General features: G+C 40.6%; 2 protein-coding genes and 2 non-coding genes across 5 annotated transcripts in view; 3 read left to right on the forward strand and 1 right to left on the reverse strand.

Annotated features, from left to right (window-relative positions):
* The first annotated feature begins 482 nt into the window (after positions 1-482).
* On the forward strand, positions 483-3,210 carry LOC6573609 (zinc transporter ZIP1). Its single transcript, XM_001999639.4, has 2 exons — positions 483-2,261; positions 2,813-3,210. The coding sequence occupies exons 1-2, from the start codon at positions 1,001-1,003 to the stop codon at positions 3,034-3,036; spliced, it is 1,485 nt and encodes a 494-aa protein (XP_001999675.1). The 5' UTR covers positions 483-1,000; the 3' UTR covers positions 3,037-3,210.
* A 4,461-nt stretch (positions 3,211-7,671) lies between these two features.
* The window catches only part of LOC6573608 (extracellular sulfatase SULF-1 homolog), a 45,284-nt gene continuing 28,802 nt past the window's right edge, over positions 7,672-24,153 (reverse strand). For both annotated transcript variants that reach the window (XM_001999638.4, XM_032728410.2), the window contains exons 4-11: positions 12,246-13,178; positions 11,860-12,186; positions 11,122-11,791; positions 10,110-11,053; positions 9,744-10,054; positions 8,736-8,936; positions 8,567-8,669; positions 7,672-8,504 (exon numbers count right to left, since the gene is read on the reverse strand). In XM_001999638.4, coding sequence (XP_001999674.1) covers positions 8,405-8,504; positions 8,567-8,669; positions 8,736-8,936; positions 9,744-10,054; positions 10,110-11,053; positions 11,122-11,791; positions 11,860-12,186; positions 12,246-13,057 — 3,468 coding nt within the window. In that variant the 5' untranslated portion in view covers positions 13,058-13,178 and the 3' untranslated portion in view covers positions 7,672-8,404. The remainder of the gene's footprint in view (positions 8,505-8,566; positions 8,670-8,735; positions 8,937-9,743; positions 10,055-10,109; positions 11,054-11,121; positions 11,792-11,859; positions 12,187-12,245; positions 13,179-24,153) is intronic.
* Trnaf-gaa lies at positions 23,770-23,842 on the forward strand. The gene has a single exon. It is a non-coding gene; the product is annotated as a tRNA-Phe (tRNA).
* On the forward strand, positions 23,973-24,045 carry Trnav-aac. The gene has a single exon. It is a non-coding gene; the product is annotated as a tRNA-Val (tRNA).

Raw genomic sequence — 24,153 nt, forward strand, 5'->3', positions numbered from 1 at the left:
ACTTGACTACGTAAACTGTGCAAATTTAGCCAAGACAAACACCAAAAGCTTTTCGTGGCTCGCCCCAAAAAGCTTTTGCTTTGATTGGCCAAGCGGGCAGCCGCCTGAGCAGCAATTGTTCAAGAATTAACGTGGAGCAAATCAATTGCATCCTAACAAAAGCTAGCTAAAGGTCAGGCATCTCTGTCGCACTCTCTGGCGATGCGAAAAGTGAAGGGATTCCAATGAACACATTTGCTAAGCTAATATTTATTACGTATGCTTGCGTGTGTGAGTGTGTGCATGTCTGATGTGTGAGTGTGAGCTATTCGTATTATGCTTAGCCCAAAGCAAATTGAAGTCGTTCAACAGGTGAACGTTCGAGTAGGCAGAAGAGAGCAAGTCAGAGCTTTAAGAGTATCGCCGCTATTGACGCTTACTTAATTTGCTGCTCACGTAGCGTCGAGTCGAGTCGAGTCGAGAGTATTTAGCTGGCGTATGTTGCAGGTGGGCAGGCAGAGCAGAGCAAATAACTGCAAGATAGACAGCGGCAGCTAACTAACTGCCAGCAGCAACAGCTCCAGCCAGACTCGGTTTCAGCCAACGCCAATCAGTCTGTGAGATTGCTCCGAGTGTTCAAGACTTGTGTGGCGGCAAAACCAAATATCTCAATACCAAAAGCAAAAAAATCGAAAAGAGCATAAAGTAAAGCACTTAATAAGTCGAAAATAAAATAAAACGGCGAGCGTCGAATCCCGTTTCTGTGTGTGAGCAAGAAAACCTTTTGAATAAGAAAAGTTAAAAAGTGAAAATCGTTGACATTCAAAGCAGACATTGCAGCTGGACTCCCAATGCAGCACTCGCTGTCCGAGCAACAATAACATTTTGGCAATTGTAGGCCAAAGACAAAGAAGAGAGAGAGAGAGAGAGAGAGAGAGAGAGAGCGAGAGCGAGAGCGAGAGACCGAGAAAAGGAATATTTACGGATCTGCTGAGACAACGAAAATAAATTCAAAGCAACAATGAACCAAACACAAGTGAATAATTTTCTGAAATGCTTCCTGCAAATTGATGAGCCAGCTCGTCACCTGGCGGCACATTACAGTGACCACGATCACGATCACGACCACGATCACGACCACGATCATGATCACGACCACGATCACGATCACGATCACGATCACGATCACGATTATGACGACTCCGGCTCTCTTTTGACGGCAAAAGTAACCGCCATGGTGGTGCTCTGCTGTGCCAGTGCTCTCTGTGGTTCCATTCCGTTCCTGCTGAATCGTTATTACCGTTGGACAGAGAATCAAACGAATGCCCGTTCGGCCACCGTGGTCAAGTGCCTGCTCTACTTCGGCGGCGGCGTTCTGCTGGCCACCACCTTCCTCCATCTGCTGCCCGAGGTGCAGGAGGTGGTGGAGCAGCTGCAGGAGTGCAATGTCATCGGCGAATTGACTTTCCCGCTGGCCGAGCTGCTCATGTGCTGCGGCTTCTTTCTCATGTACTTCGTGGAGGAGGCCATGCACTGCTATGTGCACCGGCACCACCAGGACACCGCGGGCGCCGCCTTCGAGCGTGGCCACAGCATTCGCCACAGTCACCTGGTGAGGTCGGAAGTTTCTTCGACTGCTCCAAACGGCGACAGCTCCGAGCTAACGACGACTGGCAACAATGCGACGCTATCTGTGCAGGATCTGATGCACAACGATCTGGAGCAGCAGAAGTATGGCGCAGTGCATCAGGAGAAGCACAACCAAGCCAACCACAGCCACGGACATGGCCACGGACACAGCCATTTGCCCATTGGCGATGGCTCCCTGGCGTCGAATGACATGCTGACCTCCTCCCTGCGCGGCCTCTTCATTGTGCTGGCGCTGTCTCTGCACGAGCTCTTCGAGGGCATGGCCATTGGCCTGGAGAGCACCGCCAGCTCGGTGTGGTTCATGTTCGGCGCCGTCTCGGCGCACAAGCTGGTGCTGGCCTTTTGCGTGGGCGTCGAGCTGATCGTGGCGCGCACCCGCCTCAGTCTGGCGGTGCTCTACGTGCTGACATTCGCGGTTGTCAGTCCCCTGGGCATCGGGCTGGGCATACTGATTAGCCATGGCCAGCATGGAGCCGGGCCCAACCTGGTGTCGGCCATACTCCAAGGCTTCGCCTGCGGCACGCTCATCTATGTGGTCTTCTTCGAGATTCTATCGAAGAATCGTTCCGGTCTGCGCGCCTACCTGGCGCTCTTTGTTGGATTTCTGATTATGTTCGGATTGCAACAGATCGGTGAGTAAACAATTATGTGTGCAAGTGTGTGTGTGTGTTAGCCTAGGCAAGAGATCGCGAGAGCTTTATAGCTCTTTAACCGGAATCAAATCCGACGAAATAGGAACAGGTTCTTACAGAGCATGCGTACTGAAGAGATAGATCGACAGCTTTTTTGTTATTTTTGCGTTTTTAACCTTGTAACAGACCTCGTCCGCCCCCGCTCGTCGCGCTGCGGTCTGACATGCCGGTGGTTTTACGTACACCGCAAACAAGTTAAGGAAAATCCCGCAGTGAAATCATCTCAGCTGCCGGCTAAGCCCAATAGGGTAAAAAAAGAACCGTCTGTACTTTCCATTGCTCTGCGACAATATCAATATAGATATCAATTACGGCAAAAAATGTTTCCATATACAAATACATATATATGAGTATATGGTGTATAAAGATTTGCACACGTAACGATTCCGGTTTACATTTCAATTTGTTTTGCATCTCAGTCGAAACTTGTTTTCCGTCTTACGCTTTCCAAGTCTTCATCATCAATCGTATCTTTCCATTTCGTCTTGCAGGTGCCAGTGGAGGTCATGGCCATAGCCACGGCCACAGCTGTGGCGCTTCGGACGAGGATCACCACGATCACGACCATCATAGCGCAACAGACTCCAGCGCAGATGCCCATCCACATCACACCGAGGCTGAGCAGCTGGAGGCTGCGCACAAGTACAAAGAACAGCTGCAGGTGCTGCGCCAGGTGACCCAAAAGCTGCTCGAGGCGAATCCCAACCATCACTGAGATGGACGGATCTATTAGTTCTACTGGATGTAGGACATGCTAATATATAAACCCTTTTACTAACTGCTAAGCAGCAATTGTAAATAATTACTATAAATCTTTTGTATTTATCTAGGTAGTAATAAGGATGTAAATGAAATAATTAAATTATTAGCAATATTAAAATCAATCAAATCAATTAAAGCAAAACCTTTATATTACAATCGTAGCATAGCTATCAAATCTCAATTTAGACAGTGATAATTCATTATACAACGCAATAAAATATATCATCAACTTAGCACAAATAACATATAATTTATTATATTTACCTAGACTTCACACATATTAGCTTTATCTGAAATTTCTCTTGAAGTTCAATCAAAAGTCGCGAGATCTGAAATACTTTTCGATAAGAACTCAATGCTAAAGCAAGGGCAAGTGGAAAAATACTAAGATTCAAATAAGAATATTTGTATATCTTATATATCGTATAGAGCCGAGGATGCTCGCTCAGTAGTTCAGTCTGGCACATCGTGACAATATTATAAAAACCTCCGCATGGGTATAATTAAACATGTACAGTAAACACTTAACACTTGGCGCTTTTTGACAGCCGCAATTAAATTGATGTTGATAATTAAGTTCATAATTGTTGTTATACGCCTTAATTATCTACGGAAAATGGAAATCCTTTGTGATATTCCATTGAGGTTCGCTCAATTAGGTATAATTATTTCATGTAGAGATTGAAAGAATTTATGTGAATTCTGACTAGATGGGTCTTTGACATCTATTAGGTGGTATTGGTAGGATTCATTGTAAAATGAAAATTGATTAGCCAATTGCTAATCTCTTGTTGAAAACTCTATCCTCATTTATTATACCATTTCAGGGTTGTTACCAAGTGAAATTATCTTCATTGCTTTCACAAAAGAAAATTGCATAGCCGAGTCGAGAATTGACAAATATTATTTGGCTTTATCAATTAGCACAAATTTCACACAATATATTTACCTACTCGCAGCTGAAGTGTATTAGTGTTAAATAACTGATTGACTAGATCTTGACGAAACTCATAATTCTTATTCTCTCAATGGCAAAATAAACTTGTGCAAATACTAACATCAGTCACGCTGCGAATCAATATTTTTTCCATTTTCTTTGTTTTTTTTGGGAATGTTTGTTCAACTATTTAACTAAATTATCAAGTACGTCAATTATGATAAACTAAAAGACTTTTCTGCCTAGCTAACTTACATCTAAAATCAGGGTGTATTTGATGTCTTGACTCGTGTCCACTTGAGAAAACCTATTCCAATTAGATAACATTGATATTTGGTTGAAGTCTCAAGTTTAGCCAAGCATTATCAGGGGAGATAATGCACTTATCGTCTCTGTGTTATGTTTGGTTTATTTATAACTTTTAAGAAACATTGTATTATGCAAATAGGTTTATCTGATGCCTCCAAATATAGTAGAGCTCAGTGCGGACTCTCGTTGAGTTCATCGTTCTATGAGTCGCATAATTTGCTTATGTGATATTTAACAGCTGCCCAGTTTAGTTTGTGTACGTGCCTGGCAGTCCACGCTGAGTCCCTCGACGAGAAGGCTCCGTTTCAGGTGAGGCAATTCTGAAATTGTGAAATTTCAGCACGATAACTCGATTGAAGTGCGCAAATCGTAAAGTGGCCCCGGTCTGCAATAAATGAGCTCGTTGCTATTCCAAGATCGAGCAATGGCGGGCGCTGTGGGGGCGGGCTGAGTGGGGATATAAAAATGCTGGTACAAAGGCCTCGTTCAGGCCCCATGTACTGTTGGTGTCTGGCTGGTTACCTAGGCACTAGGCAGGTAGGTACACAGGTATGTCGCCTAGTAAACAACAATAAATAAATTTCAAACTGATAACTCTGTTGCTTGCGCAAAATTTTAACACGATATCTCCCCATGTACGCTCCGAGCGACAACTGTCTCTCTCGCTCTCGCACTCACATCCATTGTGGCTCTAGCTCTCGCTCTTACGCACTCGCACTCGCTCTCGCTCTCTCTCTCTCTCTCTCTCTCTCTCGACCACTGTCAGGCAGTGCGCTCTCTTCGTCTTGGCCGCGATAAGATGGAAAGACCCGCAACCTCCTCCTGCTGCAGCGGAAATTAGCGCGTCAAGTGTCAAGTGTGAATTGCCAAGTGGGTAACAATATTTGACAGCAGCAGATGAAAACATCTCGGCAGCTTAATTAGCGCATACGGCTGATCTTATTTACATCTGGGTCTCATGTCGATGATGTTGTTCGTGGCAATAAATTTTGATTCGGCTCCCTTGTCTATGGCTGCCCAATTCTTGTCTTTAACTTGGACTGTGGCTGTGGCCATCTGGAATTGTGGAAGCTGCCTCGATGCACACACATTCTATTGCCAATCAGCGACCACAAGTGTTTGTTATCACTGATTATCACTTATCAGTCGTAGGCTATCATGCATATAAAATACATTTACTCAAGTGATTGCCAAAAATATGTGATGTTCGCATTGATAGGCTTTTATATATTGCCCTACTCTAAGCATCAGTGAAGAGTTTTCGATAACTGTTAACAGCTAATCATTATTATCTTTATATTTCGGCCGATAGCAGTGCTTAAGTTGAGTAATTACATTTTTTATTAGGCAGACCGAGCAACAAATTATTTTTAAAAAGCTACTGCATACACAGATAAAACTGTTTGCTCTGATTGACTTACTGACTGCGTGAGTGACTGACTGACTGACTGACAGATTGCCATAGAGTTTACTGCTAGAGCCATCAAATCTAGGTTGTTATAAAAGTTACCTTATGTAAGGTAAATGCTCACGCTTGGCGACAACAAATTAGTTATTATGTGTTTAGAGCGCAATTAAAGAAGTATAGAAATATATGTGTGGGAAATATTTAGGGAATGAAGAATATACAGTATATGTCAATAACAATATACTCCCTCTCTATTTGGGAACAAATTATAATTATGTATTTGAGTGCAATTCACTATTTCAACTTTCTCTTGTCTAGATCTACATATAGCTATGCTCACTAATTAAGCTAAGTTTTCGAAAAGTATTGAATAAAGGCCCTGACCTCCATAAGATCAATGCACACAAGTTTCTTTCTTCAAATCGAACGAATCCGAAACATGTTTTCACTTAAATTAATTTACAAACAAAAAGAAAACAGATTGTTGTTTATTCTCTTGATTCGAATAGTATTTAAATGATTTTTGGCACCCTGAACTGGAGGGCAGACACCTGTTGTAAGCATATTGTTCTTGTTTTTTGTTTTGCTATGAATATTTATTCGTTGTTCTTTTGTTTTAGATTTTAGCATAAGTATGCCACAGATTTCATAATGCTCCACAGATAGCCGAATATTTCTGTTGCATACTTTTTGAAGTTACAACAAATTTAACATAATTAGAAAAGACTCACAAGTCTATTTAATGAATGTTTTTCGGTGAGAGTATGCGAAATTCATAATCAAATTGTTTTTAAATCAGACTGGTTTACCATTAAATATGTGAAAATAGAAATTTTAAACTCAATCTGAATGTAAAATGTTAATATATATATATATATATATATATATATATATATATATATATATATATATATATATATATATATAGATATAATAATGTTTTCGTATATCCATGTCATGTATGTATATAAATATCTTAGCAGAAAAGGATTACGTATTAGCTAAACTCTTAAAATATTGTAAAATACCATTCAAATATATACATATATATATATCAGTTTAAATATTATTAAAAATATATAGTCTAAAAATAATAATATATATATACCAAACTCGGTCTTTATTTATAATTTTCAGTTTCAATACAGTCTGAATATCATATTGAAAATAAATTTAATTAGCTAACTAAATTCATGTCACATAAAATTAACAAACTCATACGAACATTGCTCAGGAAAGTTTTATAATATTTGGCTTAATTTATAGCTGACTCTTTCAAGAGCAGAATTGAAATTCCAGTACGAAAATTGATGGCATTCATTAAATGCTTTCTTTTCATATATGATTATCCAAAATTTCCTCAGACACGTGTTTCGTTCCAATACCAAGAACTTTCTCGGCCAAAAAACGAGTATCGTTCATACAACAACCCAGACAAAGGCATTGAGCGAATGCTCTAATAAATTTGCAAATAAGTATCAAACTCACTTGATATTCACTTTTGATATTCATACGAAATCTGCTGAGAGACAAGCTCTGCAAGCTATTTGTCGATTTAATCCAAAAATTTGTTCGAGCTGAGCATAGAAATATGTTTGTGTAACAAATAAAATATGTGCAATCCCTATAGCTGAATGTTAACCTGCTAAGATATACGTGAAATTCGGTTGTCAAAGGTGCGATTATCAGCCGTGACAAATCAATTCTCTCTGAGTACGTCACTAATTAGTGATAAGCGTGTGCCATTAGCATGTTTTCATAAATATTGACAATAGAAATTAAGTTCTCAGCGATTAGAACATAATACACGTCCGAATCATTAGGAATAACGTGATCACTTCACAAATGCTAAAGATTCTCTAATTAATATTATCGAAAATCAGGGCTTGTTCATCAAAAAACATGAAGAAAGATTTCAATAAAACTCATTTAGCTTAAATAGGTACTGATTTTTACATATGCATGTATTTCTTTATTATTTTGTTAGATTAAGTGTGTTAAATAGACAATATTAGGCTTGCTAGAGCAGTTACAATATTTGTTCATGGGCGTGAGGCCTGCTACAAACAAGTTGACTTAAACATTAGAGCACAACGAGGCAATGAGTGACCATTGTCCCAGAATTTCCATTCCAAAACAACAACAATTTGTTATTTGCGTAGCGTTTTTAGCGTTTTCCAATAAATATAAATGTGTTTGTGTGTGTAAATATGATCTCTATGGTAAGGTAATTTCTTGGCTAAGTGTACTCGTCTACTCTAGATAATTTAATTGTAAAACCAATTGCGCTAAATAATTTATGTAGGGTGTAAATATTTTCACTCTCTCGTCCTAAATTTATGTACAAATTAGATCACTTAAATGCTAACTATCTTTCGTTAATATTGCGGGTTCAAGCCGAAGAAGCAAAGAAGAGACACAGTTACAAGACGTCAAAGATACCGAACTAAGTGTAAGTCGAATACAAAAGAAAAAACACAGTCTTATTTACTTAAAAGAAAATAGAAGAAAATGCCAGGAAGCATTCCACAGCTTTCTATCCAAATATGCAGACCAGAGCAATGCGCTGAGTGGGTGTGGCAAGCTGTAGGATATGCATATGTGTGCTCACTGGGCACTGGGTGAAGACAATGACAATGGCAATGGCAACGGCAACGGCAACGCAGCTCAGGCAGCCACAGTGGGCACCGGCGGCTGGGGCAGGAGCCGATGGGATTGCTGCTTCCAGGGGCGACGCTTGAGATGAGTGTTCTGCGAGTTGGTCCATCTGAGAACGAGTTGAAGTGAGTTAAGGTGTAAATCAAAGTCGTGTTTCAGCTGTTAGCTTGCCTGTGATATTTGGAGAGCTTGCGTCGCTTGGCAGATGGCACCATATCCATGTCCAGCCGGCTGCCCACAAAGCCAAAGTTGCCCACGCTGCCCGACAAGGGGTCTGCGAAATACAATAAATGTCTAAATGCGCTCGTGATGAGAGATTTATTCCACTCGTTGTGCTTACTGTGCTTCCGCTTGTTGCTGCGCTGGACATGATTGACGGCGGTGGGTGGGGTAGCTGCCGCTGACATGCCCAGCTGCGGCAGCTGGCGGCGTATGCTGCAGTTTCGTCCGCGGCAGCTCTTCAGGCGCTCCAAGGTGTCGTGCATGTGCGATCTCTCAGCAGGCGTTAGACTAGAGGCCTGGTTCTGTGTTTCAAATCGATCTACACAAAAGGCAAATTATATTGAAATTATTACTGATAATTATGATTGGAATGTGAATGTATGGAAAATAGGGCTACAGTCGTGTACATTTTCTTAGATCTATTCATATTGCAATCATGAATAATAATAGGACTTGGGTACTTGACGTTCTCTTAAATACAAATGACGTTGATCCATATACAATATAAATTATATTTCAAATATAACTGATAATTATGATTGGGATGTCAATGTATGGGAAATAGGACTTGAGTTATTTTAGATATATTTTTGTGATATGAATATATTGATTATAGGGAATAGGATTCTTTTATAGTCACTCACAATCAAGAGATCTAAGAAGATCTATTTATATTGGTATTATAATGAATAATGGAACTTGAGTTCTTTTATATTCTCTTAGACCCTTACAAATTATATTGTAATTGTAATTGATAAGGGGATGTGGGATGTGAATAAATTTAGTATAAGAAATAGGACTTGAGTTCTTTTACACTCGTGTACGTTTTCTCAGATCTATTTATATTGAAATCAAATTAAATTCGATTAATAATGGAACTTGAGTTCTCTTAGATACATATACAATACAAATGATATTGTAATCATACTTTATAGTTTATGATTATGATTGATATGAATGAACTGAGAATGAGAAAAGAAAGGAAAAGTTCTTTTACACTCTCTTACATTCTCTTAGATCTATTTATATTGCCACTAAGTCTAACAGTTATAGAGCATGTGAGATGGCACTTAAGTCCTTCCACTTTCTCTGACATTCTCATAGGCCTGTACAGCCTTATCCTTACCAATAGTGAGATTATAGAACGTTATCAATCCCGTCGTGAATTCACAGTAGAGAAAGTCATGCGTGGCATTTATGGTGCGTAGACAGGAGTAGGTGTTGTTGTTGGCATTCATGCAGAAGCAGAAGGGACTGTCGTTCCAGAAGGGCGCCGTGCGCCAGTGCTGATTGTCGTGGGAGAAGCAGTTCATCTTCTCCGACAGACACTCCTTCTCCAAGCGCGCCTTTTTGATGCGCTTGCGTTCCTTCTTGCGCTGTCGTTCCTCCTTGAGCTTACGCCGTGCCTCCCGAGCCATCTCCTTGGAGTCGGCATAGCTAAAAACATATTGCATACATTATTGAAAGCTCAATTTTATCTGCCTTTGCTTACCTCTCGCCCACATCCGGCTCGCAGTAGCACTCGGCACGCGATGCATAGTGTGGTGTCTGGGACTGATCCGGGAAGTCGTAGCCAGCAGCTCCTCCTATACCACGAATGATATCCTTTTGGCTGCCGCTATACGTATTTGGCAGCAAGACGGAGCGGGGCGTGGTGGCGATATCACCAAAGTAGCTCATGTTGAACTCGGGACCGGCTCCCTCCTGGAGCCCAGCTGGATCATTGCGACGCCGGCCCTCGCCACGTCGGCCAGCTGCAGCCGCCTGCTGCTTGCTCTCCCGCATCTGCTTCTTCATGTCCTTCAGTGTGCTGATCTTGTCCTTCAGCAGCTTGATGAGCATATCAATTTGGTTGCGAGAGGTGCGCCAGGTCTTCTCATCATCGTAGATCACATCCGAGCAGTTTACCTTGTCCGTGCTCTCCTCCACAAAGCAGCGGGCGCCGCCCTTCGAGAATTTTTCGCCACGCCCCAAGGGGGCTGCGCTACGATTGTACAGCTCATGCTCATTGAACTTGTGCTCCAGCGTTTCCAGAGTACTCTGAATTTGCTGTATGACCACAGCGATAGTCTCATTAGAACTGGATTTGGAATTGTTCGCAGTGAGGTTTGGCATGCTGGGCGCCTCCCGTTTGCTTCTGGTCTTGTGCTGGGCCAGCAGATCGACAGCCTGGTGTAAGTCGAGCAGCTCTTCCATTTCGTACGGCAGCTCTGAGTGATAGACCTCCTCGGGCACTTGACGCTTGTGGCGTCTCTTGCCCAGGTGCTGCTGGTGCTGGTGGTGTTGCATTTGAGTGCGCTTGTGCAGGCGGTGCGGGTGCAGGGATGTAGTCGGTGCTCTAATCTTGGTATAGACCAATCCGTTCGAGGTGAAGCAGGCGCAGTTGCGTTGGTACTGCTTGCGTGGCATCGCCGCCAGCTGATGCTCCAGTTGCAGCTAAAAAGTCAGACAGTTGATTGAGTGCCTGGTTGCATTACTCGATTGGTGATGGAGCTCATACTTACATGGAACTTGCACTTGTGCTTCCGCCAGCGTCCCTCCTCATTGACGCACTTCCACTTTTGGCCCGGCAAACAGTTCTTTAGCAGCGCCGGATCGGAGCACTCGGAGTTCAGTCGCATCATTTTCGTGATGTAGGGTGCTATGGGCAAATGGTTGTCCTGCTGCTGCAGCAGCTCCTGCTCCTCTAGCTCATCATCATCGTCTTCTTCGGCCCGAGCATCTACCAGATCCTCGTCGTCGACTGCAGCCGCTGAGCTGTCCATGGCATCATCGCCATCTTCGTCTTCAGCGTCGGTGTCCAGATCCTCTTCAAAGTCCTCCTGCTCCGTTGTGGTTGCCACAGAGCTCAACAGGGTAGCCACTGTGCTGGTGATGCTGCTGCTGCTGCTGTTGACGTTCTCCAGCAAATCCTCCAGCAGCGTGCTATTGACTAGCTTCATGCTGTGTCGATCCGCCAGCAGACGCGCCCGGGATTCGGCTATCTGCTCTGGCGTCTCCCGACGGCCTGAGCTCTCGATGAGGAAGCTGTCCGGCCAGGTGTCGCGCACCACTCGATTCCGACTGAGTAGCAGCGGCAGAATACTCCGTCCGTCCATGTGCTGCGGTGTCGGCACCCCACCCATGTCCAAGAAGGTTGGCGCAAGGTCTACATTCAGCACGATTTCGTTCACACTGCAACCAAGAGAAGACTCGATTAGCATGGATTGAACTGATTGATGAAATGTGCATGGATTACTTACACCCTGGACGCCTGAATTCCCGGACCGCGTATGAGGAAGGGCACACGCACATCGAACTCGAAGGGGAAACTCTTGCCCTTGATCAAGCCGAACTGACCAAGATGATATCCGTGGTCCGAGGTGTACACGATGTACGTGTTGTCCAGCTCTCCTAGCGCCTTCAGCTCATTGTAGACCCGCTCCACGGCCACATCGACGCTCTGTAGTGTCTGCAGGCGCTTCGTCATGAGGATATTGGTGAAACGCATGTGCACCGGCTGCATGGGCTCCGTAACCCGCAAGATCCACTGCTTGTCCGGATTGGGCGCGTGATCATAGCTGGGCGTGCTAGAGATCGAATAAATGATTAGTATTACCATATGACTCAGGGAGAGATCGACACTCACTGATGCGTGGTCACGTTGTGGAAGAGGTGGCTGTACTGCGGCGCAGAGTCCTCGGGTCCGTGTGGCGCCGGGAAGCTCATGGTCAGCAGCACGGGCTTTCTTTGGTTTTGCTGCTTGGAGGAGCGCAGGAAGGCAATCGAGTCGTTGGCTATCAAATCGGGATAATAGTCCTTGGCATAGTCGAAGCCATGCTTGATCTTCTGCCCATTCAGGTTGATGCTGTAGTTGTAGTACTTGGAGTTCATGATCAGGCCGCCCCACTCGCGCCACCCAGGCGGTATGTAGGATCCGTTGTACTTGTTCAGATACTTGCCAAAGTAGCCGGTGCGGTAGCCCGCATTGGACAGGTAGGTGGCATAGGAGCGCGTCTCGTGCGTCGCCTGCCACTGGGGGCTGGAGCAGTTGTCGTTGTTCGTGAACACCATGTGGTTGTGCACATACATGCCCGTGAGCAGCGAGGAGCGCGCCGGGCAGCACATGGGCGTGGTCGTGTAGGCGTGCCGAAACTCGGCGCCGCCATCGCGCAGCAGCCGCAACGTGCGCGGCATGAAATTGAGCGAGCCCAGCTCCACATCCTGGTCGTCGGTCAGGATGAGGATTATGTTGGGGCGTCGCTCGCGAGCGGCATTCGAGTCGCGCGAGAAGCGCTTCGATCCGCCACTCGAGTGGCTGCGGTGCTGCTGCTTGCTATGCGACTCGCCTGCCAATGGCTCTCGCTGTTCCTTGCCATCAGCCGATAGGGGCAACAGGTGTAGCCCGAACATAAACAGCGCCAGGCAGCAAATGGCCAGGTGAGTCCTCAATTGCGGCATCTTTCACAGTAAGACGTTGTGGCTTGTGTTCTGTGACTTGGCTTAAATTTTCTCAAAAAGAAACGCGTCTTACGTCAGCTGCCACATTATGAGACGAGCGCAACACGCATTAAATACTGTTCTGAAAGTAGATTAAGAAATTTCACATAATTTAATATAATGCGTATTTAAATAAATTGATTTAAATAAATTGATTGAGGGCCAGAAAATGAGAGTTAGGGAGAGGTAGAGAAAAATATGATTTTATTATTCATTCTTCTCCCACTCGTCATAATTCTTAGTCTCATTTCATATCCATTTATTCATCTAGTTCACACCATTCTACACACACATCTTTGCTCACACTCACTTTTTGATATTATTGTAAATTTTATTCTCCAAGAGATTTTCATGTTTCTTGTTGAGATGAAAGTCTTATTGCTAAAAAGTGAGCATAGTTAGGCTAACTGTGTTCATATTTATAAATACTTATATATAAGTATACATACATATATAAAATGTAAAGTAGATAAATGTATGTAGCTAGCTGTATGCGAAAGTGTATCTCCCAGTCAACTCTTTTTTGCTTGGCGCTCAAGAAAGTTAATTAAAACAGATTTCTTTTCGGTTTTATTGCCTCCTACCTTTCACCCAAGCAACGAGATGTAGCAACTGTTGCAAAACTGTGTTAACAAAGAGACAATCTATGGTTTTTCGCATCGCGTATCTGGGTTAAGATCTGTGCGCCATCTTAGAGACGCATCTAGTTGGCTAATCAAGGCAGCTGCTGCGCCTTTTGCAGCTGCTCTCTCTCGCATATTTTATGCACCGATTGACCTTCCGCACGGACAGAAGACAGCAGACAGCAGACAGCGGCAGCTCGACTCGAGGGCTCTTCTCACCAAACATTTGCAAAAGATTTCCTGTAGAGTAAAAGAATTTACTCTACATAATTTTTGTTCCCTTTTTTGTGGTCGGGTGAAAGATGGGACCTGAGCTCGAATCAGAGCAATGAACATTTTGCCCAGTTATAAGGAGCTGTCATCTCTCTCTCACTCACTGTCGTTGTTGTTGTTGTTGCTGTTTCTTGAAGTGTACCGGTGTCCTTGCTGAAATTTATGTGCCACTTGCCGGTGAAGTGAAAACTGCTTTTACTGCCGTTTCTTTTTCGCACTCATTCTGTTCTTCTTTCTGGTAATTCCGAGTAAATTCCAGATGCAGTTTGCGCTCGCTTGGCTTGGCAACGTGCACAGCACAGCTCAGCACTCGAGCAGGGGCTGCTGGGCCAAGGGCCAAGGGTTGAGGGTTAGGGTGCAGGCAGCGGCTTAAGTGTGATTTATGCAGTGCATTCTGCTGTAAGGAGCTTTTACCATTGTAATTTCAGTTGAGGGAGATGGCTTTTAAAGAGGTGCGCTTTTATTGGCCATCATGCCACGGATGTTGCAACAACAAGCTATTTGTTATTTTTCCTATTCTCAGGCAAATAAATTTTGAAATGCCTGAGATATGCCAAACTCTATTTAGTTGCCTCCATGTTAAGCAAACACACTTATTTCTGGCGTTCACTAAAATTGAGTAAACGTTGCAAAATTTTGCTTACAATTATTAGCGACCTTCGACTCAAAAGAGCACCTAGTTCCCTCTCTCTCGCTCTCTATCTCTCTCACTTTTTGTCTAACTCTCTTAGAGTCAGAATAAAGCTCGGATCTCTTTACTCTTAAGATTATGACTTTAATTTGCAATGCTTCGTTGGTTTCACATATGCTTTGTTTTTATTTATTTTTGTTTAAATTTAGTTTCCGAAAGTCTAAGCGTCCAGTTGGCAGTACTTAAGTTTTTAGTCAGTTTTAATATTATATTAATTTTAATCTTCAACAAGTAAATACAAAATATAGTTCATATAGAGAACTTGGTGAGGGACTATTAAATTCTTCTTACAGAAAATACGATATCCTTTATTTGATGAACTATGATGATCTTTATTATATCAAAAACTGTATAATGGAAATCTATCAAACAAATGAAGATCAGATCAGACAAATCACATATTTTAAAATATTTTATATAGTCATCATAGAACTCATCTTCATAAATAGCTAATTGACTCTTACCAAGCTTTGCAAGCTTTGTTTATGCATCTACTTAGAATCACACCTTAATTTTAATGCTCTGATTGGAATTTTTATAATAAAAATAAAAATTTAATTTATTATCTTCACATAGCTGCAATTAATCGTAAATTTGATTTCAATAAGAATATTTTTGTATACGGCCAATTTATATATTTAAAATCTTCGATTTTTGTAATCAACTAATGCAATTTTTCAAATGTATATTTTGCTTACATTTAGAAACCAACTCAACCTGCAATGACAAGCCCATCTCATCTTTGTATTGACCATTCGATACATACATTCATATACATATATCTGAAAACTATACGAGGCGAATGGTCTGCTGTTTATTTAAACTGTGCACAGCGGAGTAAAAAGAAATTGCTGTTATTTTCTCTTTGAAATGTGCGCCCATTTATGTTAAAATGCGAATGCAAAGAGAAGACGGGGCAGGCGCGGGTTGCCACAGAAATGGCTGGCGAAAATGGAGATCGAAGGCGCCTCAATAGGCCACTTGACGGGGGCACGAAGCAAAACACATGCCGAATACATGAGTGTGTGTGTGTGTTTGTATATATGTGTATGCAAGTGCTCGAAGTTCGAGTGTCTTCACCTCAGCAGCAAATGCAATATTTTGCTTGGCCGTTTTATTTATTTATGCCCAATTATGCTGCATTTCTCGATCGAGTGGCTGGAAATCGCAAGCAATTGTAGCTCAAAAGAAAGCCAAACAGCTGAAGTGGCTTTTAGGTAAGCAGCTGGCAACAGACAGTCCCCAGCATCGGCGTCAGCATCTTCTGCTGCTTCTTCTTCTACTTTGACTCCCGACTCATCGACTTCCTTATTCCCCAAGGTTGCTTAGTATGCAACAGCAGCAATAACAAGTTTTGCGCTGCTGCTGCCCAGCATGACCCACGTCCATGGCCCTAAAAAGGAAACATGTTTGTGGCCACTGGCCGCTGGCCCCAGCCCAAAAAGGAGCTGCACAAATACAAAACGCTGCAAAAGCTGCTCTTTTTATGTGCGGCCTCTCACGGCCAGTCGCCGCCTTGACAGGCGTCACGCATGCGCAGACGCTGCACCCTGCAACCTGCGCACATGGACCCAAACCTGGAGCTGGAGCTGGACCTGCTCTGCCGGCTAGCAACAGCAGCAAAGTGAATCTCTATCGCAGCCGCAACAAACAAAGAGCCCACACGATTCTCTCTGATTCATTCATGAAGTTCATGATATTTATTTGTTTTGTGTCCTTCGCTCAGCTCCGCTCGCTCTGCCCGGATATTGTTAGTTTGTTAGGCTGTCTTGTTATGTTCTTTGTTCAGCTCTGTTCGGTTTCGAAACGGTTTGCGCTGCTCGCCCTGGCCTGTTGCTATGCGCTCGTAAAATTTAATAGCAACATCTTAAGTATAGTAGCTTTTGTGCATTTCAACGTTTCGAAGGGTTTTGGCATCGTATGAATTTCGGTTGGAATGGGACGTCAAATGAAATTTAACAAGAAAAGAATTAATGCCCTTTGCAGCTATCTTTTTAAATTTCCTTCCTTTGGTATTAGTTACCTGCAATCAGGTCTATCTATCTATTTCTATAAATATTATGTTATGTGTTATGTGTATCCCACGTTTTTTTACGGTTCCAAAAAAGGCTTTCTGTTATATACTTGCTTAGATTGGATTTGAGTTGGTAAATTCTGTGCCAGAGATCGCTAACTATTAGCTAAATTTTATATTAATTTTATAAAAATTAATGATCACTTATAAAAACCTTACAGTGCTTCATTCTAATGAGATCTTCACTATGATATTTAGAAGAAATCATTAATGGCTGTTCTGATCAACATAAAAGGGGATTAGGCAGTTCGTCTTGATAACATTTGATTACTCTACAATCCTTGCAGTGTGTGTTTTATATTTGAAACATAGCCTGTAATTATATCATAATATTTTATGATTAATTTTTGCATCTTTGCTCTTTACAACAGATTCTACAATATAGTCGAAGGCCCCTGTTACCACTGCTTAATTCTTAAGCTAGACTTGATCAAGGATTAATTCTAGTCTCTAATAATTTTATTTCAATAAATAAATTTATATAAAATATATTTTAAAGATTTTTTTAAGAAAACGATTTATATCTTTTAATATTAGACTAATTCACACTCTTATATTTTTTTTAGACATATTATTTGTTTAGTTCAAAAAAGTTGTATATATAATCACAGGAGGACTACTCCAGTTTCTAATTATTATATTATTACTATTATTATTATATGGCAAAATTTTGTACTATTCATAAACTTTAATCGAGCTACATTCAGTTCTCTTTCAATTTCATTATCAGCCGAAGCTGCATATATTTGACAAGACAAGATCATATTACGAGGAATGCATCTACCAAGGGAGTTGCATGTTTGGCAAGCTGAAGTTGGATCACTCTCATTCTATTTCTGGCAGAAGCGTGACAAATTGAACAGATGCATATCAGATTATAGCACTAGTTGATTACGCAGCAGAAAACGACATTGTCCAGTCGACCAATCAGAAGAGCAACATCGAAAGCAGCCATCCATCAGACAGACGACTGTACGTTCAATGAAATGCAAATAAATACATGTGTATTTCAATTAGCGCGCAGTCCGAGCCAATTGAGACCGGAGGCATTCGCGGCACGCAACGGCGATCCGTCCGTCAGGGCAGCGGCTGAGCTCAGCGCAGATTTATGAATATGCAAATAAATGGCAGTTGGCTTCTTGATGCCGCTAATCCGACAGTCAGGCGACAGTCGGCATTCAATGATAAATCTCGCTTATCAGCGACGCCGCCGACCGATCCGCTGGCGCAGGATTGCACTCATGGCTCATTAGTGCACATGTCAGCGACTCGCGTGTGCAAATAGTTGTCCACCGAGAGTGGGCTGCCCACAGTCGTCACGGCAGTGGATCGCATTTGGGGCAATCGTAGCCAGAGCTTTGCGCAGTCAGAAAGTCTGCAAATTCGAAGCCAGCCGCGTGGGCTGTCGCATCTACTTCTCCGGATCCATCCATTTCAGTGCTTAATTAGGCAATTAGGCAGGCTGGCCAGTTAAGGACTGACTGAACTGCAAGTGATGGAATGGGCATCTCGGTGCCAACTCAATTTAACGCTTAACTAACTATTTAAAAGCCACAGCATGCGCTGCGCAAAAAGCGACAAAAAAACACGCACGCGGGAGGTGTGGGCTGTCGGACACGCTCACACGCCCACATGCACACTCAGCCAACGTCAACATCTTCCACTTCCATCTCGGAGTTATGCCAGCCCACAACATTCGTAAGAACGCCAAACCACTTCGTAGTATGTAGTAAATGCCATCTGGGTGGAGCCCAACTCGTTGGAGAGGCTCGGGAGAGGCGAGCGGAACGTCGCGACGACGCTTTGCAGAAAATTTTAAGGCGACACACATTAGACAGTTATTACGGCTATGAATATTTAAGCGTGCAGTCAGTTCCATTATGTAAGATTTATTTCATATTTGGTCAGTGGCCTAAGCTCCTGACAATTCGATAAACGTCAGCAATAAACTAATACAATTCTTACCCTGAAAGCTAATACGCCTTCTCAGCTATACCAAACAGAGCATACATATTTTTGAAGCCTGTTTTGATCAGTTTATTAAACAGCTTTCGATGCTAGAGTAAAAGCTGATCGATTGTTAGATATCTTGTATTTAATTATATTTGCCTGGGCATACATATATAAGGTGTAAAATCCGCATTGATCAAATACTTAAATGCTAATTGATGTCTTAATGTGCTATATTTAATTTGTTAAATAAATAAAATAGTAAATAAATATTAAAAAAAAAAAAAATAAAAATAATAATAATCATTAAAATAAACTTTTAGACTTTTTTTCAGATAAAAGTTAATTTAAAAATATATTAATAATTAGTATTATTATAATAATAATTAGAATACGATTTTAGACTTTTTCTCAAATAAATATATAATACGGAAAAAATAAATAAATAATAATAACTAAATTTCGTTTTTAGGTTTTTCCTCATATAAACAAATAATAATAATTAATACAAAATTAAATATATAATAAATATATAAATTAATATATAATAATAATTAGAATAAGTTTCTAGACTTTTCCTCATTATTCATTAATATTAAGATAAATATTAAATTGCTTTTTGAGACTTTTCCTCAGATAAACAAATAATAATAATTAATTAATTAATTTAAGAAAAAATATAATACTAATTAGATTAAGTTTCTAGACTTTTCCTTATATAAAAAGAACTGATATCTCATTAAAAAACTTTAAAAACATAATTTTGCTATACCTTTTTACAGGGTAACTAAAGATAGCTAACAAAAATTAATAAAAATAAATTGTAATATTTATTATTTATTTGTATATGTGCGAAATTGAAAGAGAAACACAAAACCTGCTCAATGTGAATGACTTTGGCACACGTTCGGACACGTTCAGACAAGTGTCAGACAGACAACAAATGCGTGTGTGTTCCTATGCATGTGTGTAGGGGCAAAGCAGCAGCGAAATTAATTTGTTAACAAAAATAAAACATAAATACGAATTGAATGTATGTATTCAAATTTGAATGGATTTAAAGCGCCGCAGCTAGGGACTCACTCATTCGTTTAATGGCTACAAATTGTTTGGAATGTCCGCAAATAAATCATAATATCAATGAGTTGGATCTTTGGAGGCAACTATGCAAAGTAATGCCATGGGATGCGTGAGTTTGACTTTTAATACATTTTCGATTGAAGATTGTCTCTTAATCGAATCTTATAAATAAAGCAGACAAAGCTTTAAGGTATGATTAGAGTGTGTTTTACAGTTTTTACTTGCAGAATTTTTATTTAACTTTCAATTCGAATATCTTGAACAGTTCTTACTTGACTGATTACTTTGGCTTCCAGTATAACTATAAGTATGAGTTACTCAGCAAAAATAAATTGCTTCAATGCAATTTCATATTTAAAAATATATATATTTATATATATATACAAGTATGCTACTTATGCATGTCATAAAAATATAACTTGCATTTAAGCATTTAACCCATTAATAGTTTTTAATAAACATACCTATACCTATAATAATAATAGCTACTATTATATTCCTACTGTTTAGTAAATAAGTAACATGAAAATTGTTAGAAGAATATTGCAGTCCTTGGGGAATAATACTAGAAATTACGAAATGGCCCCTAGAGTCAATAAAATATTCTGGAATTCTTAATGTGCGAATTTGTAATCTGTTGAGCAATTTGCAAAATATGTTTTAGCCATTAACAACGTCAGCATAAATTTCGCTTACAGTTGACATTTTGAGAAGCCCACAGCTTTTTTAAAGAAATATAAGAATAAAATATAAAATAAAATTAATTGCCAAACAGATATTGGCGTTTTCGGCAATTATCAGTTAATTGCCTGAAGGTTTTCCACTTTAATGTATTATTATTGAGCACGTTGAGTTTGGGAAAGGTCAAACGGCAATGGCAACAGCTGCAGCCTGTGGTGCGGTGCAAGCCAGCGACCAACCAAGCTGGTTGTTGGCCAAGTCCAGTCAAATTGAAATAGACAAATTTGAATACACTGACTAATTGGCTATGGCGACAGGAAACGTTCGTTTTGCCGTGTACCTTTGCCACGACACAATTGGCAAATTACAGGCGAACATTTAGACGTGAATGCGACTAGGACAAGCCCTATTCCAGCTGTGGTTATTGTTGCGGTGCTGCGGTGCTATAAACAAATCAAATCAAATAGTGACCCACTTACAGGCTTACACAATTTTCCGCTATAACGAACTAGCAAACACACACACATATACACACATACATATGCATGCAGCGACAGTGACAGCGAAAAGTCATGCTGCAGTTGGGTAAAAAAAAAAATGAAAAGAAAACGAAACATTTTCATTGAATTGCAGAACAAAACAAAAAAAATCAAAAACAATCCTCTTAACTGGAAACTCAACTGCGGTTTTTGCAGCACAGTTTGTCAATTTACATTCAGAAAGGGCTCGGCCAAAGGACTTCTGCAACGTTGCCCGACATTTGCATATGACCAACTGAAGTTTCGGACAACTTGGACATGTGGCAAATATGCAGGAAAGGTTCCAAACGAGAGAAAATTTAAGAGTTTCGAGTTTTAAAGTCTACGGTAATGTAGAGTAACAAAATTTGAAGCAAATTTAGTACAAATATATTTATATGACAAGCGAACAAAGATTATTCCGATATTAAAATAATAAATAATAAAACATTATAGCGTAAATTAGCCAAGTTTAGATCATTTACTCACAGGTGCATCTATTAAATTATTTCTATATCTATTACACCAATTGCTCTACCTATAGTCCACCTCTTATTACAACCACAACCAACATTTTGCTGTCCTTTTGCAAGCAGGCCGAATTGAGGACACAACTTTTCCTTTGTAATACAATTACTACATAGATCTAATTGCGCATAGTTTCAAGGAACTTTGAACCAAATTGGGCGAGCAAGCGATTTGCACTTGTTGAACACATCAATAAAAATAACAAAATCGGATCCACAATTGAAATAAGCGGTTCGCCAGCTGGTGAACAGCTTAAGCTGGCGGAGCTAAGAGCAAGAGAGAGAGCGGGAGAGAGGGAGAGTGAACGCAACTAAAATAGAAATTCTAGTGCAAATGTTAAAAATTCTCGTGACATATCACAGGTATGTTGTCTGGCTGTCTCCATTGTCGTAGTCGTTGCCACATTTGAAGCTGCTTCAAATAGTCGCAGCAGCTAAAACGCTTCCAGACACCGCTCGTCGCACCCCTCTCTCTCTCTTTCACTCTCTATCTCACACGCTCTGTCCATGAATATTCTGCTGATGGCACCGAAAACCACAAATTCGACGACTATTGAAAAGTTGCTTACCTTGGACTAAATGCCCTGGTCAACAACTGGGCTGAGCTCTGAGTTGCTGCAGTGGGCTGACCATAAATCATAGCTGCTGGGTGGGCGTGGCGTTGGTTGGGCCTTCTAAAGAATTTCGACTGCTACTGCGATCGGCTTTCAACAATATGAATCATTTGCAAAGAAGAGGCTGCTGCTCCACCAAGACACCGACATCGGCACCGTCACCGACGCCGATGCTGACGCCGATGCCGACGTCGAAAACAAACCTTTCCCTGAGCCTGAGAATGCTAATGGCCGTCAGGGTTCAGCTTTCAGTACGGGGCGTCAAACGGAAGCCGCATTAGTTACACACACAAATAAAAAAAAAAATATTTAAAAAAAAAAACAAGAAAAGAAGATATCAAAACGCACAGGAGAGACGTCCGACCCTAAAAATATATATATGTATCAGGTGATTCAACCACTTGTCGACACTCAGCCCCAAGGCTATCGAAGCGAGGGACACGAGCCGCTCCGATGACACAAATGCAAAAGGAGCCTCGGCATTGGCTCTCTCATAAGCATGTCATATGAAGAAGGTCACAGTAATAAGCATTAAGTAGGATCACATAATAAAGGTGATGGCTAATCAAACTCCACTTATACAGCCAAGAACAGATAGTTTCAGTATTTTATACTGTTACTCACAAAATAGTTGAAATATTTGTTTATTTTTATTTCTTATCAACAGGAATAAGTTTGGGGTATGTAATAGCTGATAAGGCAAGTCTGAACTATCGAGACCGCTTTTATATGATTAATTAAATAAAATAATAATAAACACTAGCATATTTTTGCATATTTATTTCTATTTATAATTTAATATTTTGTGTATATGTATTGAATATTTCATTAATGAAATCGTAAATATTTTGAACTTGTAGTTTATTTTGTCAATATTTATGTTTGGCAGTGGATTTAAATGCAGCAGATTTTGAAAGATTGCCAAAATCGTGGCACTTAGTTTTTGATACTGCCCGCTACGATTAGTTGCAAGCGCTGAAAAGCATTAAATATGCTATAAAATGTTTATACTATTTTGCACAGACATCATTAAATTGACAATTTAATGTCGTGTGGATCACGTTTGAGCTTATTGTTTATTTTCTTTGACAAAAATGTTGTAAAATGTTTTTTTTTTTTTGGTATAAACTTTTTTTTTTTTATTGACGCAAGTGCAGCTAACAATTGTCAGCCTGAAAAGTTTGTTTGATGTGCATAAAATGTCTTGAAATATTAAATAGACGCCGTTGAACTAAGTTACATTTAGGCGCGAGAAAATGTTGCAGCTGCAAAAAGTTTTCCAACTGCAGCAAAATTTATAAAGACGTCCAACTGTCAGCGCAATTCTCATGGCTGTCTGTCTAACAAAAAATAAATAAATAAATGAATATAAAACGAGCCAAAAGCTGCGCAAATGTGAATTTTAGTGATTTATATAGCATATAAGTAATATTATGCATGAGAAATCATCTATCTATTTATAGAACGTCGAGGCGCTAGCATTTTCTTTTTAGTTTTGCTTACATTGTTTGACTTCAACTTTGTTCTGCAGTGTAGAGTATTATTATGCATGCAGACACACACACATATATATTTATATGTTGCGTGTGCTTTGCAATTGCAAATTGATTTCCATGAGTCGTTTGCCACAAATTTCACCATCGCCGAAATAGCTCAGTTGGGAGAGCGTTAGACTGAAGATCTAAAGGTCCCCGGTTCAATCCCGGGTTTCGGCATACGCAAATTTTTGCAATTGGTTTATTTTTATTATTATTTTTTATTTATTTTATTTTATTTATTTTATTTTTTTTTCAATTTAGTTTGAGACACTTGAAATTTTATTTTGCCTAAACTAAATTTGACCAAGTTTCCGTGGTGTAGTGGTTATCACATCCGCCTAACACGCGGAACGCCCCCGGTTCAATCCCGGGCGGAAACATATTGTTATTTATTTTATAAAGATTTCTAAAAATATTATTATATCACTCATTGCTGCTATTTAAATGATTTGACATTGGAGTTTTTAAAATATAGCTTAAATGTAATG

Source organism: Drosophila mojavensis, unplaced genomic scaffold (assembly GCF_018153725.1).
Source record: "Drosophila mojavensis isolate 15081-1352.22 unplaced genomic scaffold, ASM1815372v1 contig_16, whole genome shotgun sequence".
NCBI classification, from domain to species: domain Eukaryota; kingdom Metazoa; phylum Arthropoda; class Insecta; order Diptera; family Drosophilidae; genus Drosophila; species Drosophila mojavensis.

What these genes read in the sequence shown, in the direction of transcription:
- LOC6573609 (XM_001999639.4), top strand. Translation starts at nt 1,001, where the DNA reads ATGAACCAAACACAAGTGAATAATTTTCTGAAATGCTTCCTGCAAATT. An exon ending in GTTCGGATTGCAACAGATCG is followed by an intron (nt 2,262 to 2,812) that starts GTGAGTAAACAA and finishes TTCGTCTTGCAG; the next exon opens with GTGCCAGTGGAGGTCATGGC.